Below are 27,814 nucleotides of genomic sequence, written 5' to 3'. Positions count from 1 at the left end.
ATTCGTTCGTATAAAAATAAATTAATGGCACACTTTGGTTTTCGATACTAAAAGATAAGATCCAAACCAAACAACTTGGAGAAACTTGTCCAGAGACGGATCTAATCCTTATCTGAACAACAACAAAATGTCCCTTATAGCTGTGTGGATCCCTTGTTAAAACTGTCACAGAACAGAAATTAACATCCAAACAACACATTTTGAACATGTATACAAAACAGCCTCTCTAACCCTGCCCCCTCCCCCTCCCTCTTCCTCACCCTCCTACGTGTCAATTCCAGGCACGAAATGAATAACTGTCTCTGTGGTTGGTAATTATAAAGAGAACTAGTATCCACTGACACACAATGTTACCTAATGTCCAAAAGACACTTCTTTTTGGAAGCTCAGACTTTGTGTTTAAGAATTCCATTGGTCCAAAGTGACTGGAAATAGCTGCAAAAGTATAGAGTTGTCCCACATTTATATTGAATAATACCATATTTCAGTTTATCAGTAATATCAGTAATATCAGTTTATCAGTAATATCAGTAATATATTTCAGTTTATCAGTAAAACATCTTCATTCTACCAATCATGATTTCACATTGGAGATCAAATAGATTTGTGTACAAAAAATAAGTACATTGTTCTTTGTCTCAAAGTACTAATAGTAATAATATTGAGGATTTATAAAGTGCAGACATATCCACCGATAACGGTGCTCAAGGCACATCACAATATTGCCCTGGTCATCAATAACCTGTCAAACTTAACATGGCAGCAGCTAAACAGTGCCCAACTGACGACAGATTATCTCACAGGTCCCCATTTATACACCTGGGTGAAGAGAGGCAATGGAGATAAAGTGCCTTGCCCAAGGACACAACGCAATGATCTGGCCAGGACTCAAACCTGCAAGCTTTAGAACACCTGGGTGAAGAGAAGCAATGGAGATAAAGTGCCTTGCCCAAGGACACAACGCAATGATCTGGTCAGGACTCGAACCTGCAAGCTTCAGATCACAATTCCACTGCCTTGACTGCAAAAGTATAGAGTTGTCCCACATTTACTTGAATAATACCATATTTCAGTTTATCAGTAAAACATCTTCATTCTACCAAATAATGATTTCACTTTTGAGTGCATATAAAGTTGTGTACAAAATATAAGTACAATGTTCTTTGTCTCAAAGTAATAATAGTAATAATATTGAGGATTTATAAATTGCAGACATATCCACCGATAACGGTGCTCAAGGCACATCACAATATTGCCCTGGTCATCGATAACCTGTCAAACTTAACATGGCAGCAGCTAAACAGTGCCCAACTGACGACAGATTATCTCACAGGTCCCCATTTATACACCTGGGTAAAGAGAGGCAAATGGAGATAAAGTGCCTTGCCCAAGGACACAACGCAATGATCTGGCCAGGACTCAAACCTGCAAGCTTTAGATCACAAGTCCATTGCCTTGACTGCAAAAGTATAGAGTTGTCCCAAATTTTTTTTGAATAATACCATTTCAGTTTATCAGTAAAACATATTCATTCTACCAATCATGATTTTACTTTGGAGAGCAAATAGATTTGTGTACAAAATATAAGTACAATGAACTTTGTCTCAAAGTAATAATAATAGTAATATTGAGGATTTATAAAGCGCAGACACATCCACCGATAACGGTGCTCAAGGCGCATCACAATAATACCCTGGTCATTGATAACCTGTCAAACTTAACATGGCAGCAGCTAAACAGTGCCCAACTGACGACAGATTATCTCACAGGTCCCCATTTATACACCTGGGTAAAGAGAGGCAAATGGAGATAAAGTGCCTTGCCCAAGGACACAGCGCAATGATCTGGCCAGGGCTCAAACCTGCAAGCTTTAGATCACAATTCCATTGCCTTGACTGCAAAAGTATACTTGAATAATACCATTTCAGTTTATCAGTAAAACATCTTCATTCTACCAAATAATGATTTCACTTTTGAGTGCATATAAAGTTGTGTACAAAATATAAGTACAATGTTCTTTGTCTCAAAGTAATAATCATAATAATATTGAGGATTTATAAATTGCAGACATATCCACCGATAACGGTGCTCAAGGCACATCACAATATTGCCCTGGTCATCGATAACCTGTCAAACTTAACATGGCAGCAGCTAAACAGTGCCCAACTGACGACAGATTATCTCACAGGTCCCCATTTATACACCTGGGTGAAGAGAAGCAATGGAGATAAAGTGCCTTGCTCAAGGACACAACGCAATGATCTGGCCAGGACTCAAACCTGCAAGCTTTAGATCACAAGTCCATTGCCTTGACTGCAAAAGTATAGAGTTGTCCCAAATTTTTTTTGAATAATACCATTTCAGTTTATCAGTAAAACATATTCATTCTACCAATCATGATTTTACTTTGGAGAGCAAATAGATTTGTGTACAAAATATAAGTACAATGAACTTTGTCTCAAAGTAATAATAATAGTAATATTGAGGATTTATAAAGCGCAGACACATCCACCGATAACGGTGCTCAAGGCGCATCACAATATTACCCTGGTCATTGATAACCTGTCAAACTTAACATGGCAGCAGCTAAACAGTGCCCAACTGACGACAGATTATCTCACAGGTCCCCATTTATACACCTGGGTGAAGAGAGGCAAATGGGGATAAAATGCCTTGCCCAAGGACACAACGCAATGATCTGGCCAGGACTCAAACCTGCAAGCTTTAGATCACAAGTCCATTGCCTTGACTGCAAAAGTATAGAGTTGTCCCACATTTATATTGAATAATACCATTTCAGTTTATCAGTAAAACATCTTCATTCTACCAAATAATGGTTTCACTTTCGAGTGCAAATGGAGATAAAGTGCCTTGCCCAAGGACACAGCGCAATGATATGGCCAGGACTCAAACCTGCAAGCTTTAGATCACAAGTCCATTGCCTTGACTGCAAAGTATAGAGTTGTCCCACATTTACTTGAATAATACCATATTTCAGTTTATCAGTAAAACGTATTCATTCTACCAATCATGATTTTACTTTGGAGAGCAAATAGAGTTGTGTACAAAATATAAGTACAATGAACTTTGTCTCAAAGTAATAATAATAGTAATATTGAGGATTTATAAAGCGCAGACACATCCACCGATAACGGTGCTCAAGGCGCATCACAATATTACCCTGGTCAACGATAACCTGTCAAACTTAACATGGCAGCAGCTAAACAGTGCCCAACTGAAGACAGGTGAACTATTTACATATTTACATATTTGCAGACTTATTTCATAAGCTATCTAAGATGGGCAGTGCAACATTTGAATAAAAGAACAGTATATTAAATATGTTCAATAAAAGTATTGGGTGAGAGATTCAGTTTTGAAATCAGTAGGATTTATCTGACTCATATCATCATTGTGTCTTGTCTTCTTTCTCCTCCGCCCCCCACCCCACCCCCCCCCCTCCCCCTTCCAGGTTGTCCACTTCAGTGCTGTTGATTTCAGGACTGTGCGTATCATTTCACCATACCTCTTTGCATAACACTCTCTCTCTTCTGGGTCACCTTCGAACCTCTCTTCACGTTAAGGGAAAATATTGTTCATATAAATCGAGCTGCTTGCATGCCACCAAACATTTCTGTGGAAAAGGAAAGCAATATAAATCTTGTACTGTTCACATATTGCTGACAAATCAGCGGTTGTGCATATTGCTCATTTCCATTTTGCTTGTTCTTAATATATCAAAGTTTCATTTGGATTAAAAGAATCACAGTAAGAATCAAATCGAGCTGCGATGACATTTTAAGCTTGACTGCTGTGCCAAAAAAAGTCTTGCTACATTAGTTATTGAAATATAATGAAAATCAGTGAAAAGTATAACAGAAAACCATTTGTGAGCCTGTTTTTTTATGATATAGTCATTTATTAAAACCATTTGATAAAAGAAGACATCATCCTATAACCCCCCCCCCCCCCAACTTCTCCCCTCTTCACAAACACACATACACAAAAACAAACAAAATAACACAGACACATTTTTTAGTTTATGAAATATACTAAGAATTATTCCTCTCATCCCTCAGCACCGAAACAAAGCAAGAAAACATGTCTGCATCCTAAAAGATTTCAGTTATATTCCCCCACTAAGCTGAGTAAGGTTGAGTATGGGATAAGTTGTTGTTCATTAAGGTGATTTACATTCCCTCTCAGAATCAAACACAAACCACATGTTAGTCAAATTTGGTCCAAAAGTACTAATTTAAAAGTAAAAAAATCAGACACTTTCTCAAATCGAAATATCAAAACACATCCTAGTGTAACATTCCTGGCATTTTTTTAAATCACTGCTGAAGTTTATCTTGTTATTAACTGCTTTATATTGCTTTACAGTGACTTTATAAGGTTAAGGTGGTAACACTTGTTAAAGCGCACATTACTGTTAAAACACTCAATGGCGCTATAGTGACCAGCTAATTGCCCTTACTGAAGAAGAAAAATAACATCAACAACCAAGTTTACATGGAGTTTACATGCAACCAGCTATTTATAAAAAAAGATCTCATTGTGCACTGATATTTAGTAAACTTTTGGACCACATCATCAGAATCAGGGCAGGGAAATAATTGATCTGGTATAGCATCACAAAATGCTACACAAACTGGTCAAAACTGCTATACAAGTCCAAAGATGTATAGTAGGGTTGTTGTTTTCCACAGAAACCAGAAAGTACTAGCATCACATGGAATTCTTTGCTGCTTAAATATCAGGTCACAACCTTCCCCTAATTCGTTTAAATAAACATTACAGTGATTTTACTTCAACTTATACTGAGATTGAAGTTCCCGCTTTTTCTTCCTTTTCTTCTCTTTTTGGTAGTTCTTTTCTTTATTCTCTTTTGTAAGTTATTTGTGTACTCTATGTACAGGGAGTGTATCACTAGATAAGCCCACAAGGGGTTTTTTTATACACATCCTTTCACATTCCATAACTCTCTGTATTAGCTACAATTGATGTATATATGTTGTGAAAAAAAATAAATAAGTAAACAGACAAACAAATAAACAAAGAGACAAAATTCAGAGCATTAAACAGCTGGTAAACAAAATTTGAAGACTAGATTATTCCCTGCAGGAGTCATTTAATAAATTTCTTGTCCTTTTGAAAGAGAACTGAATGGCTCTAAACAAGTCTTTGGTGGAGTAGTGGGTGTGAACTTGTGAAGAGAGGTATGTAACAATCAACATTGATCTTTCTTTTAAGGTGGCATACTCCTATTAGAGTCTATATCCATCCGCTCGATTGTTCTCCTTCAGGAAAAGTGCCAAAAAGCAGCAGGAGAACATCTTTTTTGACCTGTTATCAATCATGATTCTAGTTTTTTGTGGCTTGCACGTTGAAGAGCATGAATGGAAGTACATGTGGTGAGAAAATAGGGTCAATTGATGCAATTTTAGACCCCTTTAGGCCTCCCAGGAGCAGCGTATGAAAATTGTTTACTACTGAGTGAAAAGGTTGTTTACAAGTGACGAAACTTCCGGCTCGGATAGCCAAAAATCTGCACGGTCATGGTACAGAAAATTGATGGTGCCATTAAAGGCAAACTTGTCAGCTATCCGGTGATGGATAGCGTTTAGCTAGTAAAAATTTCTATCTAGACTTAGACACCACATTACTTTTGTGATTTAGTGTGTAAGTCATTGGGGCTTTTAATGGGCGTATGCTACCTTAACATTTTGTACAAACTAGTGTTTTCTTTCATAACCATCACTGAAGCTACTTGAGCAATATTCTGTGCAAGGTCTGCAAAGCTATTTGTTTATGTACAAACTATTCTCCATTTGCCTATAGTCACTCCAAAACTTACTGGTTTGGATATTTACGAGTGACGAGCTTACCTGTCTCCCCACAACCTTAGCACCCTCATTCTACCGCGCCTAGAATGTCCTGGTAACCTTTTAACACTGTGCACCCTCTGTGACCCGGCTCCACGGGTCACTGCCCATCCTTCTCATGAGACCAAAGCCCCTCCAAAGTGGTCTCTGCCTTGGGGTCGAGCAGTAGTCCTCCCCGACAGAAGGGGAAGGCTACCCCCTCGACTCCTAATCTAACATCGAATTTCTGACGCTTCCGACGGGAGGGGGAGTGCTTCCCGCCCAGTAGGGAGGGAGACTACCCTCTACGACCCCGTCCACGTCTGTACCCCTTAGCTCTAACAAAGAGGCCTAAAAATAGCAGGAAGTACTCTTAAGTTAGACCCAACGCCCTGAACACCGTAGTGTCGCTGTGGTGAGGAGACAGGTAAGTATAGTGACAACCAATAATGAGATATATGTAACGTTACTTCACATAGATAAAAAGGGTTTACGACACTATTACCCTAGTAACTCAAAGTGGCTCTAAGTTACTACAAGTTACTACGAGTTACTACCGGTTACTACAAGTTACCACCGGTTACTACCGGTCAAGATAAAACAATCTTTACCATGAACTCACCGATAAAAATAGGTGGTCGCACGAGGACTCGTTCGGTAGAGGCACCCCCTTTTCTCAGGTCTCTTGGCCTGTACTGGAAGGTGTTTTGTCAAGTCAGTGCGACCGCTCCTCCGTCCGGCTGCGTTCCACCCCCCTCGGGGGGAGGGAGGCGGGAATGGAGACAGGTAAGCTCGTCACTCGTAAATATCCAAACCAGTAAGTTTTGGAGTATTTACTTCGCTCCTCGCTTACCTGTCTCCCCACAACCTTAGCACCGAGTGGCACTGCCCGATGGTGGGAGGCCCGAGGGGTGGGACCTAGTACCCGCCGGACCTCGCATCACCGCGCTACAAAATGCCGCCTCAGCCTGTAAAGAGTCTGAGAGGTAACAGGTGACAAATGTCGTTGGTGTTCGCCAAGCTGCTGCCTTAAGGATGTCCTCAACTGGGACTCCTGCAAAGAGAGCTGTCGAGGCCGCTACTCCCCTGATGTCATGGGCTCTCGGTGTAGTTGTGCCAACTGCGAAGGGGCGGATGATCTCTGTCAGCCACCGAGAAATGGTATCCTTAGACGCCGTTGAATAAGGTGCTCTGGGTAATATGAACAGGGTCGTGGTTGTTCCTCTCAGGTATTGGGTCTTGTTCAGGTACCATTTGAGAGCCCTGACTGGGCACCACAGTTTGTCCTCTGCGATTGAGGAGAGAGTCTTTATTTCGGGGATAAAGATGTCCCCCGGCAGGAAGGATAAGACTTGGTTCTTGGCTAAGAATGATGGGTCGGGAACCATTCTTACCCCGTGGTTCTCGAACCTGATATGGTTCTGTTTGGTAGACAGGGCATGGAGACAGCTCCTTCTTCTTGCTGACGCGAGGGCGATCAGGAAAAGTGTTTTCTTAGTAAGGGCTGCTAGCGAGGCTGAGGCCAAGGGTTCGTATGGCGGTTTGGTGAGTGTCTGCAGCACTGCTGATAGACTCCACGAGGGGGCGAGTCGTCTGATTCGAGGACGCCTGTTTGCCATCCCCCTGATGAGCTGGGCAATGTCCCTGTTGTTGCCCGGGGTGGACCCATCTGCAAAGCCGCGGTGTATGGCGGTAATTGCCGACCTGTAGTTCTTGATGGTCGACACTTGCTTGCCCTCCTCAAAAAGGGAGTGGAGGAAGTTTACCACTTGTGCCAGAGAGGTCTCGGCTGGCAGTACCTGTCTGTTGTGGCACCATTCCCCGAACTTACGTAGTTGGGAATCGTAAGTTGCCATGGTTGTTGTTCTCCTGGCGTCAGCCGCCACAGCGGCAGCTGCTTCCGAAAAGCCCCTCTGTCGGAGGGAAGTCCTGACAACTTCCACGCAACTAATTGTAGCCCTTTGATGTCTGGATGGTTGAGGGTCCCCCGTCTCTGGGACAGCAGGTGGGGCGTGTCCGGTAGGATCGCTGGGGTGTCCATTAGAAGTTGTAGGATTTCCCCGAACCATGGTCTGCGGGGCCAGAATGGGGCTACCAGTATGACTCTCCCCCTGGAGTGACGGATCTTTCTCAGGACCTGGCCGATCAGGCGTAGGCTTCCAGATTGTCCCATGGAAAGGACAGGGCGTCGATGTGGTGCGCCCTGGGGTGGAATTGCCTGGAGCAGAAGATCTGAAGTTTGGCGTTCTCCGCCGTTGCAAACAGGTCCACCATCGGTCTGCCGAGGACTCTGAAGATCCTGTTGCATGTTTCTTGGGACAGTGCCCACTCGTTGGGGTCCATCTGTCCTCTGGACAGGGCATCGGCCATCACATTTAGTTTGCCGGCTATGTGGGATACTCGTAGTGTCATGCCGGAGTCCCTGGCTCTCATTACGACTTCCCAGGCCAGCTGACATAGTCTCTCGGAGTGGGTGCCCCCTTGCCTGTTTATGTAAGCTACCACGGTGGTATTGTCCGTAAAGACGGTGGTCGCTGTGTTCTGCAGGTTTCTGTGGAACGACTCTAGGGCACGTTTGACAGCCAACATCTCTAGTGAGTTGATATGCCATGATCTTTCTACTGGGGACCACGTCCCCCAAGCTGTTAGGTTGTTCCAGTGGGCTCCCCACCCTGTCAGTGAGGCGTCCGTCGTGACCGATGTTATTGGCAGGTTGGTGATGAAGGGAACCCCTTGGTCCCAGTTCTCTGTGTCGTGCCACCATTGCAGATGGGGTGTGATTTCTTCCGACCGGTGGATCGGCGCCGCCTTGTCCAAGGTTTGTAGGTTGGCCGTCTTTTGTAGGTGGAGTTACAGCGGGCGCATGCGTAGTCTGCATAATCTCACCACGTCGACCAGACTGGCCATTAGCCCCAGGGCTCGGAGCCACGTTCCTGTGGGTGACTCTTGTAATGATATGATCTGGGCTGTGGTCGTTTTGACTGCCTCGATCCTTTGTTCTGAGGGACTGGCTATCCCTGTGGTAAAATCTGGTATGGCCCCCAGGAACTGGATCGTCTGTGTTGGTGTCAGCTGTGATTTTGTTTCGTTGATTATCCAACCCAGTTCCTGAAGGGTTCGTACCGTCTTTTGTACGTTGTCTGACGTGTTGGACTTCGACTCTCCTACTATGAGCCAGTCGTCGAGGTAGGCGTATAACGTCACTCCTCTTTTCCTGAGGTGAGAGATTACCGTTCCCGCCACTCTTGTGAAGACTCTTGGCGCCGTAGACAGGCCGAACGGGAGTGACCTGAATGTGAATTTTCTTCTGGCGTATTGGAAGGCTAGGTACCGTTGATGGTGACGATGTATCGGTATGTGTAAGTAGGCGTCCTGTAAGTCTACACTTGCCGCCCACATGCCCTTTCTGAGTAGGGGTAAGATTAGATTTAGTGTCTCCATGCGGAAACGTTTTGGCTCTACGTAATTCTTGTTGAGGGGTTTTAGATTTAAGATGGGACGCCAAGATCCGTCCCGTTTTTGTGTTAGGAAAAGAGAGGACCGGAAGAGGGGTCCCGCCTCTCCCGATACCTCTGCAATTGCCCGCTTTGCCAGCAGGGCTGAAATTTCCCCCTCTAGTGCTGCTTCTTGGACGGGGTCCGTGGGTGTCGGAGTTAGTCTTCCTCCATCCCCGAAGGGCGGACTGGAGGTGAACTCTATTCTGTACCCTTGTGAGATCGTCTCCAACACCCACTTGTCCCCGCCCATAGTTTCCCATTGCTGGGTGAAAAGTGATAGTCTCCCCCCCACCTGCGGAATTGCCGCGGTGAGGTGGGCACCCCTAGGGCCGGGCGGCGAACGGCGGTCTAGCGGAGGAGCGGTCGCCGTCCCGTCGGGTCGTTGTCAGGCCTCTGCCTGAGCCTCTTGTTCCCCACGGTCGATGTGGCCGACTGGTCGTTCCTCATCCTCTGCCCCGTGGGGCTCCTCTTGTGGGTGTTCTGAGGGACGTTCCTCTGCCCCCTCTGGTTGGCCTGGATTCTCTTGGGCGGTGTGGTCTTGCCCTGAATCTTTCTGAGGAGCGGAATTCCGATTTGGCCAGAGTTTCTCTGCGCGAAACTTCTTCCTGCAGTTTCTGTTGGAAGCTGCCGGCGAAGAGATCATCTCCCAGGAAGGGTAAGGCTAGCATCCTGTCCTTAGCTTCCACGGATGGCCAGTGGATGGAGGAAACGATGTTTTCCCTTCTGGCCTTCACTGAGCGTGTGCTACTCGAGCGAACTGGTCGAACGCCAGTCTCACAAGCGGTCCCAGGAGTAGTAAAAGTTGGCCGGCCTCGTTTCTGGACACATAGCTATCGTCCTGTGGAAGTTGTTGGTGATATCTCATAAGCACCTCCGTGGTCAGCATAAGAACGGAAGTAAACTTCATTCCGGAGCGTGCAGCTAGGTCAACATCAACTAGCAGCTCCTCTAGCTTCTTCTGGCTAGGGTTTTTGAAGATGTGTGAGGAGGAGGAGCCTTGCTCGGACCTCAGCTTTTCTCTAGCCTCCTGCGGTATGGTCGGGCATTTGAAGAGGGTTTTCCATGCTTCGTCTGGAACCCTGATGGCTCGTTCCGCTTTGGCCAGAAACGCGGTCCATCTCTTTTTGTCCGCGATCGCCTCGAACCTGTCATAACAGGAGGCGTCGACTGGTATGGTAGATCTCGGTCGGGTAGAGGTCTCCCCTGTAGCTGTGAGTTTAGAAACTCGGGTCGGTTTAGCTGTCACTTCGGGAGCGTCTTCGAACCCAAGGTGCTTCCGGAAGATTTCGGCCGCCCGCGTAGTTAGTTCCGGGGGTAAAGTACCTCCCGCCATAGGAGTCTCCTCTTCCTCGAAGTTGCCTGAGAACTCCTCTTCCAGAGGGTCGAACTCCGGGGGGACATCGGAATCGTCCTCCAGACCCGAAAGATTTACGGAGGCTCTGCAGTCCAGAGTGTCCTCTCCGAGGGCGACTGCCTCCGGTTCCTGGGGCGGTTCCGGGACCGCAGTGGTCGTTGTTGCCGCTTTCCGGCTCCCAGCTTCTGTCTCCGCTTCGACTCTCTGTTGCTCTCTCTCGAGGAGCGGCTTGAGGAGACCTGTCAGTTGGGCTAGCCACGCTGGTTCTTCCTCGTGACGTTGTTTGTGAGGTCGATACCTCCTCTTAGCCCTTCTATATCCATCGTCGGAGGAGTCGGAAGACTGGTCTGATGCTGGCGACCATCCCCTCCTGGTGCCTCGTCTGGGAGATCGGGACCGTGATCTGGTGCGGTCCTGTCTAGCCGGCTTGGGCGAGGAATTCCTTCCTCTGCTGTCTCGGTCTGGGATCCCAGCCGGGGCTCGTGATGGCTGTGGTTCTCGGTCCCCGCTCCGGGACCGGTTCTGTTGGACAGCGACCCTCCGGTAGCTGGCTCTCTGCTATGTGCCCCGGAAGGAGCTCGGATTGGGCTTGTCGGTGCCCGTGACACCTGCCTCTCCGGCGGGTTGATTCTTTGCGACCCAGGTTGGGAAGCCTTCTCGAGGCCGGCGAGGCCGGACTTTTTCTTGGGCACTTTTCTCTTGGCCGGAGCCTTGCCCTTGTCTTTGCCTTTTCCCTTGGTCATAACTGATCCGGACGTCGCCGGGACCGTGGGAGGCACTTTCTCTTTCTCTATTTCTCTTTCTCTATCCCTTTCTCCACCTCTCTCTCTCTCTATCTCTCTCTCTCCTTCCTCCTCGGCCCTCTCTGGGCCCTTCTCCACCACCTCTCCTTCCTCTTCCTCTCCTATCTGTGCTCGGTCTCCCGCTCCTAGGGAGCCGCTGGGGTTGGGGAGTAAGTCTAGTTTATCCTGTAGCGTGCTTCTCTGACCTGCTAGCCAGGTGTCGATGTCTAGCCATTGACTGGGGGTGAATTCAATGCACACCAGACAAGGATCCCTCCGGGTGCACGTACGGCACTTGGGGCAAAGATCGTGCTCATCCCAGGCCCTCCCTGGCCGGAACATAGAGCAATTGACGCATTTCAGCTGGCTCCTAGACATGACTGAAAACCCCTGGTTAAGGAGAACTAATTCTAAATGTAGGATAGGAGAAGGGGGAGGAGGGGGAAGCTAACAAGGGAGAGATAAATAATATACATGTGGAATAAAGTCAATGCGAAATTACCTTAACACCGTGCCTCGCTAGAGGCCCGCGGCTTACAAGGTAACAGAATAGGCCTAAGGCCAGCCCACAAGGTGGGGAAAAACCAGGAACGAGCCTGGAATACGGAAGGGACAAGTAAATAAACATAAAGGAAACGAAAAGGCAAGAGAAGTAGAGTAGTTAACAACTAAACAACGGGTGAGGGAAAAAACTAACGTAATAGCGTGTGTAGCCAAAAAAGGCGGGAACTAGCGTAACTACGGTAAACAATTCGCATAACTGCTACCAGTGCTAGTGTTCTGCACAGAAAAAACGGAGCGAACGCCGCTCCCAAGAAAACAGCCCTAAAACCTCTTTTAGAATAAGAAAAGGATACTTATCGGGATGCAAAGGCTTCAAAAGCTTCCAATAACAGTGGATGGGAAAAAATTTCCGATCCTAGAAACCAAAATGGACGAAATTCGGTGGAAAGAAATCCGCTCGAAAATATACGATGTAGACTCTTTGGTTGGTAGAATGAGAAGGATGGGCAGTGACCCGTGAAGCCGGGTCACAGAGGGTGCACAGTGTTAAAGGTTACCAGGACATTCTAGGCACGGTAGAATGAGGGTGCTAAGGTTGTGGGGAGACAGGTAAGCGAGGAGCGAAGTAAATATTAGTTAGTGTTGGAATAACTTCATATCAAATTTTTCAGCCTTTAACACAGAGCTTGTTATAGTGCCTGAAATGAATACAAACTTACCATTTAGTTTCTGTTTGACTTGTAACACCATATCCAATTAAGCCTCTGCAATGATCTACAAAAGCCAAATATAGAGAAAAATATTGCACAAATTTCATTAAAGACTGAGAATTGAATGTCACAAAGACCTTTAGAAACCAGACAGAAACCCCTCCCAGGAGTTACTTGCAGTTAAATAAATTACATATGCAGCTCAAGAGTAGTTTGCAAGCTGATAACCCTGGCTGAAGTTAATACTGCAGATGGAGTGCAGTATAAATATAAACATAGTCATTAAACATTGACCTGTTGTCCCCAAATAACCTTTGACCTACACCAAAAACATTAGGCTTCTTGTACTTAATGAGATATTGTGTTTACAAGCTGGGCGTCACAAACCACACACACACACACATACGCCATCATGAATGCAAAGGTTACGATATTCATCGAAACCAAAAATGTGGTTCACCAATGAAGCATGGGTTTTTTGTGCATTTTGGTGCTTCCAAAATTTCTGCCCCTCCTAAACTGTTTGCTTGCCCCCCCCCCCCATCCACTTTGGAATTTCTGGTGCCACCACTGATTACAGTGTTTACATAATACAGCCTTACAGGCACATACTTACATCACCATCATAGGTTTATGAATTGATGCAAGAAGAACGTTGCAGTTAAAACAAATTATTGAAAGAATTCTGTTTTAATAAAAGTTAGCTTTTAGATCCTTACCATCCCAAATTATTTTTGATCCAGTCATGGCAGATCTGTGCATATTTACTCAGGCATATCCAGAAAAGAGATGCTATTGTAAATGATGCCAAGAAGACCAGCAGTGCCACATTGTAACAGCTTCCAAAAGAAGAGACTGAAACAAAATGGCATCATGATGTTAGTTCAATACTGAAAATATATGAAATGATAACTGGCATCTACTTACATAATTGGTCCTCCAAAAGGGACCAGCCAGCCAGCCACCTGGCCTCAATTTAAAAAAAAACAAATCAGAGGTGGTAGGAAGGAACTAGGTAGGGGGGGGGGGGGGAGGATGGAATCTGTGTATCTTATTCAGTCCTTACTCAATCCTGGTCAACAGAATTTACCTAAATGTGTCAATCCCTTTCCGACCACCTCCATCTGTCTTTCCCAGGATGTCAACCCTTGAAAGTCAAAATTGTTCCTTTCCCCTCATGATCAGAGGAACCATGAAGGATAATGAGAAAGATCATACTTAGCACATGACAATGAAATGTACCATATATAGAAATCAAACATAAAGATGCTCCTTACTTTCAGGGCAAGTATGTTGTGGAGGCAAGTCAGAAGCATCCTCTTTGCCTGAACCGGTGGTTACTCCTTCAGCTTTGTGAAACAAAAATGAAAAGGGTAAACTTATTGAAGATGTGGCATGATACCTGACTAATACACACTGTACATGAACGGGCACTCTAGATCCCTGTGTGCAGCGGTCATACCACAAGACACAACTCCTCCCAGTCTGAAATTGATGGGTTATATACTGTGTTTACATATCCATCCAGTGCAATGTACCTGTGGGACTGGTTTGGAATCGGATGTTATTTCTTTGCTGTATATGTACCTCCATTTCCTGTTTACATTAGAACTGGTTTACAACAGATCATTAGAGCAATGTTGAACCCGACGCACTGTCTTAAATTTGTAATGTCGATGCAGCTCGGGGCTGACCCGGAACTCGGGGTTGACCGGGGTTGACAGTGGTGACCAAGCTTCCACTGTTGTTTTATTATGCGCAAATTGCCACAACTGTAATCGTAGCAGCTCTGTACATTACGTAAGTTAAGGTTTCACAGCTTCTAGTTAAGAAACCTAAACTTCCTATTCAGTGATCACAAGTGGGAAGCGGGAGGGGGGAGTTAGGAGGGGGGTCGTGATATCTAGCACAGAGTCTTTTGTCAATGGGTGGGCTTTAAAAACCTATTTTTTTTATTTTTTTTTATTATTGTCATCTTTAAGGAGGGTAGTCCTGTTCAGTGCAGAAGCACTGCTTTCCAGAGGAGCCCTCCAATTTAATGCGCAGCATTAATCCATAATGTAAAAGCGGCTTCAGAGTAACAATTTCCTGTTTGGACTGGTAAAGTCAATCAATACACTGACAAGCACATGAAACCCATCTAATACAGTATTCCACGCTAATGGTGCAGGAATCTCAGCATGTTCATGCACCATTAGCATCACACAGATTAGTCGTCCATTGTATATATGCACTGTAGCTCCATGTGTTAAATGGTTCATAGCTCACTTAGGTAGCCCTTGCAGGAAAAGAGTGATCAGTGAAAATGAGTGAAAACTGTAGTAAAGATATCATGTCCCACTATGAATGTCCAGAATATGAAGCCAATGAAGAAAATATTCCTGCACGACAGAAAGCTTTGAACCTGAACAGTGTCTTGCAAGGCAATGCTGTCACCATGGAAACCAGTGTTTTATTTGAGCTACATAGTTCTGTAAGTTATTCTCTGTCTCACACTTACACATTGGATTTTATAATACAGTATGACAGTGAAGTGATTTTGCCCGCAATATAAAGAAAGTTAGAAATCAATTAAACTGGCAATGCTGTCACCATGGAAACCATTGTTTTATTTGCTACATAGTTCTGTAAGTTATTCTCTGTCTCATACTTACACATTGGATTTTATAATACAGTATGACAGTGAAGTTATTTTGCCCGCAATATAAAGAAAGTTAGAAATCAATTAAACTGGCAATGCTGTCACCATGGAAACCATTGTTTTATTTGCTACATAGTTCTGTAAGTTGTTCTCTGTCTCACACTTACGCACTGGAATTTGTATGACAGTAAAGTTATTTTGCCCGCAATATAAAGAAAGTTAGAAACCAACTAAACTGGCAATGCTGTCACCATGAAAACCATTGTTTTATGTGCTACATAGTTCTGTAACTTGTTCTCTGTCTCACACTTACACACTGGATTTTATAATACAGTATGACAGTGAAGTGATTTTGCCCGCAATATAAAGAAAGTTAGAAATCAATTAAACTTGCAATGCTGTCACCATGGAAACCATTGTTTTATTTGCTACATAGTTCTGTAAGTTGTTCTCTGTCTCACATTCACAAACTGGATTTTACAATGCCAGTATGACAGTGAAGTTATTTTGCCCGGAATATAAAGAAAGTTAGAAACCAATTAAACTGGGTGATCGGACATTGCAGTGAAAAGTGAAGTCGAATGGGAACATGTTTACAGGCAAATACATTCAAGCTTTAGGGGATGGCACACTACATATGAACTCCCATAAAAACACCCAGACAGAGTACGTACTGCGAACTTCAGTGAAAGTTCCCAAAGTTGTTGCATGCCTTGAAAGAAACGGGATACACAGAAAAATTTGATGATGTTACACTCATTACTGGACCTATTTCTTTTTGAATATTGGCCTTCCTATCATCAGTGGCGTAGCCAGATGCTTTGTGCTACAGTCTTGCCCCCCCCCCCCCAAATGAAATCCAGTTATGTATTCAAATTTCTTCTTTTTTACATTTTTTTCGAGTTCTAATCACAAGTATTCATACCTCAAGGCTCATGTTCATACTTCATATAAGGTCAGAACTTGGTAATCAGACCGAGATATTACACATTTTGGGCCTTCATCATACCCACATACGGAGACCGTTGATCAATATTGTCCTACAGAATAAGCGCCAATAATTTGGCTGGTTGTATAACCATTACAAACTAACGCTAGCAACCCATGTGCATTTTCAGCGACCAATGATGCCACTCATATATTTCTTGGTAATTCCTACCATCAACCATCACAGGGTTGTCCCCCTTAAGAAAAATCTTTCCCCCTACGATAGAATGCTGGCTACCCCACTGCCTATCATTCTAGAAATTCTGCAAATTATAAATGCTAGACCTCATGCTGGAAAAAAAAGAACTGTAGACAGAAACTGTCAGCGATCTCATTGGGGATTATCTCTTTCCATCCATTTATCTACAACAGATCTCTACAAACTCAAATTTGTGATGTTAATAGAGGTGTGATACCTCACCCCCCCCAACCCCCTCCTATGACGTTTGGCGACACCAAGACGCCGCATCCACTGTACCTAGGAAATCCATCTTATACTTGAAACTGTCATAACGTCATCTATCAACAAAGATTGACCAAATATATTTTATGATGTGATGTTCAACTTTGACAATTTAGACATGCAGATTTTAACCATCTACGGTCTGGTAAACCGAGTCACTGAACATTGCTGATGACATACTATGGTATGAGATGCCTTTGTTATGTAGACCCATATATAGATATGCAACGTTAGCATGAGCTCAGGAGTGCCTGTTGATGTGGGTGTCCGAAGTGACGTTGAAGTCCCATATTAATGTCTCTCAGCAGGTTTAAAATATTGAATCATGTAACTGTAGCCAACTTCAAACCTTCTACAAGTTTGCTCTTGTGTGCCTACAGTAGTACTGTCACTCAAGAATAACAATTGATTTATGCAACTGACACTAGATAATATCTTTGAGGTATGTCATATGAGATGAAAATACCAGAGGCTCGTGCACAACAATACTGACCCAGTGCCATGCGTGAAGAATATGTCAAGATAACCACTTTACAGGATACATTAAATGTAGCAGACACTCAATGTTAATAATTAATGTAATGTAACAGACAAGATAAACTTTATGGGGTTTCTATGAGATATCACTAAACACTAAAATGTTGTAAAAACACTCTCAACCTCTGCATTTTGTAGATATTTTGTGCAGATGGGATGGCAAGAGAATGACAACATATTTGGTGTATAGGTATAACTATTTAAATTGGTGAAATCAGCTTATTTAGTCTGTCGAGAAAATATCATGCTGACATGACTCCATGCAGAAGCATACACAGGCAATGTACCTTAAGATTTAGCAAAAATTAGAAACATAGAGGAGAGAGAAGATGCAGAAAGGGAACCTTGCATACATTACCAAAAGAAAAAGGACCAGAATATTCCACAAAAGAGAGAGGGGTTCAAAAGTATCTATGGGTACATCACATGCTTAAAAGGTATCAAAATGTGTTGAAAAGTGAAAACCATACAAATTTCAGACCGTGCTAAACCAAATACTGGCTACAAGCGTACAAAATTACCTGTGTCTTTGCATCAGTAATGGCTTCCTCATAATGATTTCTAATTTTGAGTGGACTGAATGCTGGAGAATGCTCCTTAAGGTAAGGTAAAATTACACAAAACTTTGAGTGGCTTTTTATCTACAGTTTGGTATGAAACTTACTTCCCACAACCTGAACGAAAACATTTGGGCAATTTTTTATGCACGCATTTACAATAGTAGGAAATAAAAGCTAATTCAAAAGTTATTTTGAAATATTACAAGGTGATGACTTGTCAGAGAAAGGTTAAATATAGGATGTATTTCAGCCAACAACTAGGGGTTTTCTTTATATTTCTCTTTCAAATCTTAATGAGTTTGACACACTACTATATATTACTTGTAAATGGAAGAAAAGAGTTTTAATACTACAACTATATCTTTTTGGTGAGAAAAAAGAGAGGGTGAGAGTAGAGGAAGGGGGAGGGTGAAGGAAAAGGGTCTTGCAGTAATGAAAATGTTGTATCAGACAGATACACTCTTCAACAATATTATTCTTGCCAGAAAGTACAAAAAAAGTCATTTCTCTCCACTCATCATTATAAAATCAATTACCTTTGAAACAAATGGAAACTGGAAATACTGAAATAAACTAAAGTATGAGCCAAAAGAGTCATTCTCCAAATTTCCCCCAAAAAATTGTTTTTTAAATTATTCCAAGACACTGTATTACTTATCTCATCCAAGCGATGTCAAAATTCTGATTTACTGTGCATTACCTTCTTCAACTGGTGCCACAGAAGCAGAAGTATTTCCACACTTAGCATCGTGGGTGATGTTACAGGACTGCAACTCCTGTGGAGCGTAGAGAAAAAGTTTAAAACGATAATTTTCAAACTGAAAAATAACTTCACAACCACATGTCATGTCATGTATGATCGTTAACTATCTCACCCTATTGAAGCTATGAATCCTTGTTCACATTGGAGAATGCAGGACAGGGCAAATAACAAACACACTTGTCATCAACTTCTTAGTCTGAATGTTCATAGGACCATCGAGGTTTCCCTTTCCGGGAGGATCCATACTGGGCCAGGGCATTCAAAGGTGTACGGGCCGAGATAGATCCTTTTACTTGCCCTCATCACTTCCGCATCAAACACAGTGTAATGACTGGTACAACGTGCACTACTATAACTAGCTCGCTGATTTGTACACAATCATCATGATCATCTCGGTCAGATTGTATTAAGGCTCTAGAATTTCGACGCTGGTTCACCACTCGCTCTCCGGGTGGACGCATCGGAGGTCAGCTTTTCTTACCTCTCACAGGGAAAATAAAGTCCTGATCCCCCTTGCATTCTCAATGTGAGGAAGGCCCTTGGCTCATTTTAGTGAACATTAGAGGTGGAAAACCATGTATAGTAGATCACTTGAAATCCAATCTGCATGACCATCCCAGAAAAGGGACAGGTTTCAACAACTCTCCTCTTTTCAATTAATATTCAGAGAATGCAATAAGCAGGGAATTAAATGTTGCACCCATGCCTTAGACCAACACTTACTATCCTCGTCCAGTGCAGAGTCATATAACGAGTATATAATAATTTGTAACAGTGCATTACATGATCTCGCTTTCCAAACTTTTTTCCTTGGCAAGATGCAACCCATAAATAAGTAGAGCCTGATATTTCCCCATAATATACCTCCATGTGATTGATGATAAAATTGCCCATTGACTGATCTGACTGCAATTGATTGCACATTGACTGATTTGATTGCAATTGATTGCACGTTGACTGATTTGATTGCAATTAATTGCACATCGACTGATTTGACTGCAATTGATTACACCTTGACTGATTTGACTGCTATTGATTGCACATTGACTTATTTGACTGCAATTGATTGCACATTTACTGATTTGATTGGGGTTGATTGCATGTGTCTGATTTGACTGCAGTTGATTGCACATTGACTGATTTGATTGCAATTGATTGCACATAGACTGAAAGTAAATTAAAAACAGAACACACACATTTATCAAAACCTAGGGACACCCTTTGAGAGCAAGGATGTTTACTGTCAGATTCCATCAGAAATAATGTTCACCCATCCTGTTAAATTTAATCTGACCCAACATTAGAGATTGGCGACCCATGCCTCGGGAAGCGCTGTTGTAGGATACTGACATATTAACAGTAGCATTGTATTTAGCATGACGTAATTATGAGATATCATATTGTAATATGTAATAATGTAATACAAAACAGAGTATTTGGTATATTTACAATTAACAAGATATACATAAAAAATTTGCAAATATATGCTGCAAACGAACCTCTCTTCCCAGTTCAGTGCAATTTGTGCATAGTATGCAACATTTGCAGTTGTTGAATTTTGGCTGATAAGTGTTCTCTTCACAAAAATCACAGCAACTTTCACTACAAAATAAAAGAAACAAAAACTGTATGGTATCTGTGACCAGAAATCAAAGTGGCTGAGAGATTACTTTCTACATTTCAAGCTGTAAAAGGAGAGTCCAGTGGAAATGTTACTTTATGGCTAATGAAAGAACAATATATACACTGTTAAAGCATCACGGTGAAATTTGTATGCAATTAAAATTGTATATTTGTAATAATTTTTACCTTGGATTGGACAGGGTTCCAACTTTGTGTTAAGGGATGTGAAGTTATTAATAAATACCAAAATGACTGTAGTGTATTCATATGTTAATGCATCGCAATTTTGGAGAATAAAACTTGGATGTATGTTTCCAAGGGGGAAAAAAACAATAAACAAATCTGTCAAAGTGAGTGATTCTATGACATCACACCTGTTTGCTTCAAGTTCACGTTTGGCAAAAAACATGTCAACTTCAAATGTTATCTCCAAAACAACACACAGGATTTGAACGGGAATTTCACCAGGATGCTCGGAGTACGCTCCTCGCATCGGCCAAAAGTGAACTTTCACCTGGCTATCCTTTTAACAACTTGTGATATTGATGATTGAAATTGTTTACGGTTTGTACTGTACCTGAACTAGAGGCAGAGAGTTATGATGTCATACATAGTTGCACACTAACAGCGAAATGATTTGCGTTGCTATATTTTCCTTTTGATTTTCTTTCTGACATAACAGTCAGAAAGCATGAAGCTAGTCATACAACAGCCTGTGATTGACAAAGTACACAGTAGTTGTTAACAGAGCTGGAAAAGTTACATAGCAGAGCAGAGCAACTGCCATTAAGTATACAAGATTTTCAGAAAATGAGTTGAGAAAAATTTTAATTAAAAAAAGTATAATAAAAAAAATGTGTCTTACGAATTATCACACTGTTCTCTTCTATAGTTTCCTTCAGTGCAAGATTTATCCACGTCACTTGTAAAGCAGTGTTTATTCTGGGGAAATCAATGGAGTCAAAAAATGTACAGTATATCAGTATGTGATAGCAAAGACAGATAACAACCATAGCAATAACTCTTTGGGAGGATTACACATATAGTATATATATATATATATATATATATATATATATATATACCATAGTATATCAAGTTCAGTAAGAGCAGTATAGTGCTCAATAAAACTGGTGCAGAGCTGTATAGATATATGTAACACGCTATTCCATGGCGTTGCAACTCAGAGTTTCACGCACACATTGAGTTCTTTTCACTGCAGCGACCATCAATTTAAGGCATTGAAGACTCACCCCAAACCCCATGCCGCTATCTGAAAAAGTTAACATTCCGTTGCTTGCAAATGGAGTTTTTTCATGCCGCTACAAAATGCAGACAGTAATGAAAAGTGATACCTTGTTATCTTTTATCTAGACCTGAGATGTCCATCGCTGCTATATGTACACTGTGTTGTGGGTATTACCGTAGCTGCGTGTCATGACTGTGCACTAGTGTCTAATTACCGATGGTAGCAAGCTCTGTGTGTATTTTCTGGGATCGATGGTGGTGTCTATCACTTCTGTTACACCTCATTTGAAGAATCGAAACTAGGTCAGATTACGGGCATGAGACGTTTCTTTGTGCGCGAGTCTTCAATGCCTTTAACCGAATCTTGCAAGGAAGACTTTTTCCTTTCGGGGCTGTCAGGGGGTTTCTTTGAACGGTTGCCAAGACAACATTTGGATACAACTTTGCTATGCTTGTTGATTGTATTGTAGCTTTTCTCAGCTCTATTTCTTAATATGAAGAACTTTACTTCCACACAGAGATTACACTGGTCGGAGTTGCGCACATGTGTATCAGAGTGCTTTAGGATTTCCCAAGAAACTTTTTAAGTCCCAGATATGTTTGAGAACTCAGTTTCTATTTGGTAAAGCTCGAATGGTTTGGTGTGGTTGTTGTACCTTGTCTTGAGCTTCCACTAGCCAGACTGATATATACAGCTGTCTCAACTCTCAAGGGGGGTATCATTGACGCCATTATGTAAGCTACAACGCCCTCAACTAGCGTGGCAAAGTTGTATCCTAATGTTGTCATGGTAACCATTCAAAGAAGCCCCCTGACACCCCCGAAAGGAAATGTGTGCGTGAAACTATGAGTTGCAATGCAATGGAACAGCATGTTTTTATAAGATCTATATATCTATATATTGTAAGTACAGAACACACTAACCTCTTCTACGCTGCAAACTGGACAATGGGCTTCATGGTCTTCATCTTCGACCACTTGGGCCATGGTAAAGAAAAAAAGGCCTACTAAATATAAACATAGCAAGCTACATTTCAGGTCCTGAGGAGAAAAAACAAGTACAAAATGTATGAAAATAGTTAGTGGTATAACATAACCACTCACGAATTCTACACAACATTTAATGTAACAATGCACACAAATGTTTATGTATTTATGTATTGAACTATTGTGGATAGCAACACCATGCAACAACATGTCAAGTATGAAGATTATCCAAGCTTTGCTTTGTGGTTCCAAGGTTTTCAAAGTTGAACTATGTTGACCGCCAATGACCTTTGACCATGGTCAATTGTAGGACACATCACACACCTGCAAAAGCCTGGAAGCATTTTTTCTTTTAAATATTTTGATGTTATTCAATACTAAAATTCCACCATTAATAGTTCAATAGCTTGATTATTGTCAAATTCCATGAAGCAATAACATAAAAGTAATAATATTTAAAATCTTCCACTCATTCAGATGTGGTTAATACTAATGTGTAGGGCGATGCTTACTAATACTCAAACCTATCACAGAGTGCTTTTTTGATCAATCGTATAACATTTTCAATCAAACTTGTATCGGTTAATTTACCACCCAAAAGGAGGAAGATAGTGCAATTATTAAAACATCAGAACAACTGACAGCAAGAACTATAATTGACCACTAATAACCAATTATAAAATCAGAAATGATTGTAAGTTTATTCATACAGCAGAGATGAAAATATATTCTAAGATAGCAATTATAACTTTGATTTTTTTCCCCCAAAAATTTATAACTGGTAATATTAAGACATAAGGACAAGGATGTGGATGAGGACTGGAGTAGCAAAGCTTTTACGAGCAATTCCTTCTTTACAAAGCAAAAGTAATAATTGGAAGAAAGAACTACATAGAAAACAATATGACAGAAACCGTTCAGGTTATAACTACAAATGGTGATAAAAATCGCTAAGGAACTGAGATTGAAGTTGGAATCAAAAGGAGAGTAAAGCATGAGCCTTTTTTAACACTATTATCTAAATTGTTCTAGATAGTGGCAATGTGGCAGCAATGTACATATAATTATATACGTTAAACAATGTTTGAGGGGGAGAGGGGGGTGGGGGGTTATATACTTGTGAACCAACTCATAAATTTCGGACCTGAACCTCTTGAAACAAAACCTTTATGGTAAAAAATAGGCAATACATACATAAGCATAATTTGCATGCAAATGAAAACAAAACATTCAGATTACCTTTGAAACTTTGTAACTTCCTGCCATTTTCTCAAAGTTTGTCTAACACTGAGGTGAAAATGAATCTGGGAAAATGAAACAGGCATTATGAAAACTTTATGAGTTCTTTAACTTATGATGGTAAATGCTCATCAATTACTCCTATAAATTTTACAGTACGAAAAAAACTACTAATGACAGTGGGTATGCCACAGAAATATTTCCATCTAAGGAGAAGGAAAATAGGCTATAGGCTAGGCCCAAATGCAATTTTATCCATGTATTATTCAGTCTCTTTTCTCACATCACTTTGAGCAAGTCCCTGCCAGTTTTGGCCCCTTTCCCACTACAGAACGTATGTTAATAACATCTAATTAAAAATGTCAATTCAAAACTCAAGCTTCAATAGCTACTTTTGACGACGATGTATGAACGTTGCACAAAACAATTAACTGAACCACGAAAAAGTTTGCAACGAAGAAATTATTGTGGTATGAACTTGAAGGTATGTTTTACTTTTGCAACACTTAATGCGAAGAGAACAAACATACTGTGAGATGAGAACTCTCAGTATCAGAGATGTCACTTTCCCACAAAATTGATACATTGTCTCAACACTCACTACTCATAACATTACATGATATATATTCTTTGAAAAAATTCAACTATAACTTCGTACCATGATCGTTTTTTGTCGAAATGTGTTTTGATACTTGAGTGCACACATATAATAAAGCCTATATAGCACAAACATCGCTACCTCTACACAAGGGGAAAGTAATGATACAACTAGTTGTTAATGTAGTGAAGTGAAATTTTGTTGTATGCACCCTTTTGAATATTTACATGTATTACGTAATATACTGTATTGTAGCGTTAGTTGTTTGCACATGTGTATTTCTTTAGTTCTGGATACGTTGTTGTATGGAGAACATCGTCCCTGCAGAGCTCCGGGGTTCGCCTCGTAAACCCCTTATTGTTTTGTCATATTTCATTATTCTTGGGTCGAATATAGCCCAGATTTACTATATATCTGTACTGTCTGGAGTCTGTGAGGAGATGTCCCCCTTTTAAGAGGCAGGATGCCTCAGGTTTTGGATGGTTCGGCTTCTGGCTCGAAGCCACTGTTTTCCAAGATGGCGGATGTACTGTATACCATAGCGAGCTGGCTAGAGTTGATGGAGTCTTGATGTCCGCGATCTCCTTTACCACGAGCGTAGAGTCCTCTTCTTCTTCTTTATCGCGAGCGAGTTGACTTCAGTATAGTAAGAGTTTAAGTCGTAAATATTATTATTGTTTAATGCCGTACGTACCCTTATTGTTAATTAAGAGAATCAGTTTTTAAGTGTTTGGCTAGGTTGTACTTTACCGTACAGAGTACATATGTTAGGTTGTATTTTTGGACCTTGGTTCTATGGGTTTATAACGTGTCTTGTTTATTGTTAAGCACGTGTGTAATATTGCGTACTTTTATACTGTAGAGTGACAGTACCGGTTAGGTTGGGTTTAAGTTACAGAAAGTTATTCACAGTTACGTGTATTGTATATATATTGTATTGACAGTGAAGTGTATTAATTATTGTACCTGTATTTCAGTATTGTACTGCTCGCAGTGTAAAGAGCTTATACCATATTTGTATTTTGTATCTTGAACATTTTTGTTACTGTTGTTACTATAGAGTTGTCTCAGAGCTTGTCCTTTAATCTTAGCCGTTCTGGATAGCTATAGAGTGACAAGTTTCTTGAGAGTTTGTGGGTTCAGGAGGTGTAAATTCCTGCTGTCTAGGAACAGTACGGTGAAAAGGCCTATAATGTGTTGCAGCTGGCATGTGTTGCCCTGACCATTATGAAGGTGTTAAAAGTCCTCGCCTGTTGGCAAACATTTTGTATTATTCATATGCAGATTATATCATAATGTTCATTTTGCATTGTTCTTTATACACTTCATACATTTTTATTATTGTACGAGTGCTATGTCGTATTGCAGGTATTGATCCTTTAATTGTATTTGTATTCATGTTGTATGAATATTTTGTAGTATTTCATAGATTGAGCATAGGTTCTGTGCATATTTTCATGGATTGAGTATAGGTTTTTTCCCGAGTTAGGATAGATTTTAATAGGATAGTAAAGAGTCTGTTAAGCCATTTAAGTTCATTAAGCCATTTGTTCATATGTATATTATCATTTTGTAGAGTTTTGCAATAAATCGTCAACCGTTGTTTCAACGCAAGAACACTCAACTTATGAGTTCGAAGCGTAGGACCCTAAATCCGGTAATTTCCCCCACCATTCCGCGGTTCGCTTCATTAAAAACAACATGCTTTTGTGTAGTATAAAGGGCGCTACAGATGCAAGAATATTTCCAGATGATGCGAATTAGTGACTATTTGCCAATCAGATCATGGGAAATTTGGAATTTTAAGCATCATATGACTATTTTTAGCATGAAAATCTCCGTAGTGGAATTTTTGTTAACTCTGTACCTTTCCGTTGATTGTTAGGATTATTTGTCTTCAAACCAATTCATCGTATGATTGGAAGAAATGTTGGTTCTTTTGAGAAGAAGTTGTGTTGTTTTTTTAAAAGAAAAGAAAGATACATTCATTCAACAGTGTGTTTATATGTTACAGTATGTTTTGCATAGGCTTAGTTGTGAGTGTGTGTACTTGGGTTTTATTTCTCAATAACAAAAAGTTTGCATCAGCCCTGAACACTTAGAGATCTGCTTTATTGGCTCCAATTATAGCACTCTATAGCTAGGAAAGTTTTGTGATTGTAGTCGAACTCAAGGGTCGTAAATCGTCCTCAGACTGTACAAAATTAGCCGGCAATCCGGCATAGCTTTCTTAAACCCATTAGGCTGGAAGCTAGTCACTTCGCCCAACCTTGCCATTTCGCCCAACTGCCATTTTGCCCAACCTTGCCATTTCGCCCAACCAGCCTGGTCATTTCAGCCAACCTTGATTAAATATTGATTTCCCCTTTGTTTGTATAATAACTTCCATTGTATATGTAACCGCCTTAAGTAGTGTAATCCTCCCATTATACCCAAAATAACTGCTCAGACTCTGATCGATATCGAGCGGACCTCACTTTATTTACCAACCACGAAGTAATATAACCCAAAATAAATCAAATTGAACTAGTGAAATAGAAAAAATAATATAATTCTGACTGAATATGAGTAAAAAAATGGTTGGGCAAAATGACCAACACAAGGTTGGGCGAAATGACCATGATAGTTGGGCGAAATGACCAGGCTGGTTGGGCGAAATGACCAGACTGGTTGGGTGAAATGGTTGTTGGGCGAAGTGACCAGAAAGCATTAGGCTCATTGTGTTAACACTGCGTAGAAATGAGTTCATGTCTTCAGTTTAGTTAATCATGCAGCATTCACACAAAGACCCTCATACAAGGAAAAATATTTGCAGACTAATTGGTAAGCGAGGTTATTTTACGACCAAGGTAAGTCGATATTGTAATCTCAAGAAAGTTTCCATGATTGATAGGTCTATACAGCAAACCTTTTACTTGAAGTTTAAGCAATTTGAAGATTTTACATCTTTGGGTAAAACACTGCGACCCAGCCGCTGAACCCTGCGTTCGTAACAATGCTGCATAATTGATGGCTAGCGCATGTATTAATCATGTTAGGCTACGGTCACACAAAGTTTAACTAAAACAGATGCCTTCTATTCGGTGTACATCTAGCCTATGCATAGGTTCTAATATGCAGGCCAAGCGCTTTCCTTGCGTATCACAGTACACAGGGAAAACATATAACAGTACTAACACTTATTTCAGCCTAACGAGGGCTAACTAGTAACACCTTACCTGACAAGCCCAACGTTCTGGAAGCCTGACGTTACCTGTAACTGTGAATCTTTTGCCGGTGGTTGATCGTGAGAGTTAAACATTCGATGTCAGTGGGAGCGTGCTTCTAAAAGAAGTGAATTCCGTTTGATTGCAAAGTCAGTGTCAAGCCTAGTTTCAAACCAAGATTGCGCAATACAACAAAATTCCCCAGGTGTGGCAATCACTGATCTACACAGTGGTGGCAATTGGCATAT

The 27,814-nt window shown here is 41.5% G+C and overlaps 2 protein-coding genes across 6 annotated transcripts; both read right to left on the bottom strand.

The window, feature by feature from the left end:
* Positions 1 to 1,142: 1,142 nt before the first annotated feature.
* LOC139975658 (uncharacterized) lies at positions 1,143 to 27,814 on the bottom strand. 5 transcript variants are annotated; one of them, XM_071983748.1, is made up of 10 exons: positions 27,579 to 27,814; positions 23,763 to 23,827; positions 22,461 to 22,577; positions 21,154 to 21,230; positions 20,165 to 20,267; positions 18,603 to 18,678; positions 13,992 to 14,057; positions 13,434 to 13,569; positions 12,724 to 12,778; positions 1,143 to 3,634 (listed from the first exon to the last, which is right to left on the bottom strand). In XM_071983748.1, coding segments are annotated over exons 2-9 (603 nt in total). In that variant the 5' UTR covers positions 23,790 to 23,827; positions 27,579 to 27,814; the 3' UTR covers positions 1,143 to 3,634; positions 12,724 to 12,777. The 5 variants fall into 5 exon arrangements, with proteins under 5 accessions (XP_071839849.1, XP_071839848.1, XP_071839847.1 ...); XM_071983747.1 differs by having other exon boundaries at positions 13,992 to 14,063; positions 27,614 to 27,813; XM_071983746.1 differs by having other exon boundaries at positions 13,992 to 14,063; positions 27,579 to 27,811.
* On the bottom strand, positions 8,013 to 8,456 carry LOC139976405 (uncharacterized). The gene has a single exon (XM_071985117.1). It carries the CDS (start codon positions 8,454 to 8,456, stop codon positions 8,013 to 8,015), a length of 444 nt encoding a protein of 147 aa, XP_071841218.1.

The sequence above is a fragment of the Apostichopus japonicus genome, chromosome 11 (genome assembly GCF_037975245.1).
Source record: "Apostichopus japonicus isolate 1M-3 chromosome 11, ASM3797524v1, whole genome shotgun sequence".
In the NCBI taxonomy this organism is placed as follows: domain Eukaryota; kingdom Metazoa; phylum Echinodermata; class Holothuroidea; order Aspidochirotida; family Stichopodidae; genus Apostichopus; species Apostichopus japonicus.
The sequence above is the reverse complement of the archived record's forward strand: the minus strand, read 5'-3'. Positions and strand labels throughout refer to the sequence as shown.

Excerpts from the sequence above, each read along its gene's own strand:
- LOC139976405 (XM_071985117.1), bottom strand. The coding sequence starts at position 8,456 with ATGTTGGCTGTCAAACGTGCCCTAGAGTCGTTCCACAGAAACCTGCAG.
- LOC139975658 (XM_071983747.1), bottom strand. The coding sequence starts at position 23,789 with ATGGCAGGAAGTTACAAAGTTTCAAAG. Across the intron at positions 22,578-23,762 it reads GAAGTTACAAAGTTTCAAAG|GACCTGAAATGTAGCTTGCT; the intron begins GTAATCTGAATG and ends TTTTCTCCTCAG. Across the intron at positions 13,570-13,991 it reads ACAACATACTTGCCCTGAAA|TCTCTTCTTTTGGAAGCTGT; the intron begins GTAAGGAGCATC and ends ATTTTGTTTCAG.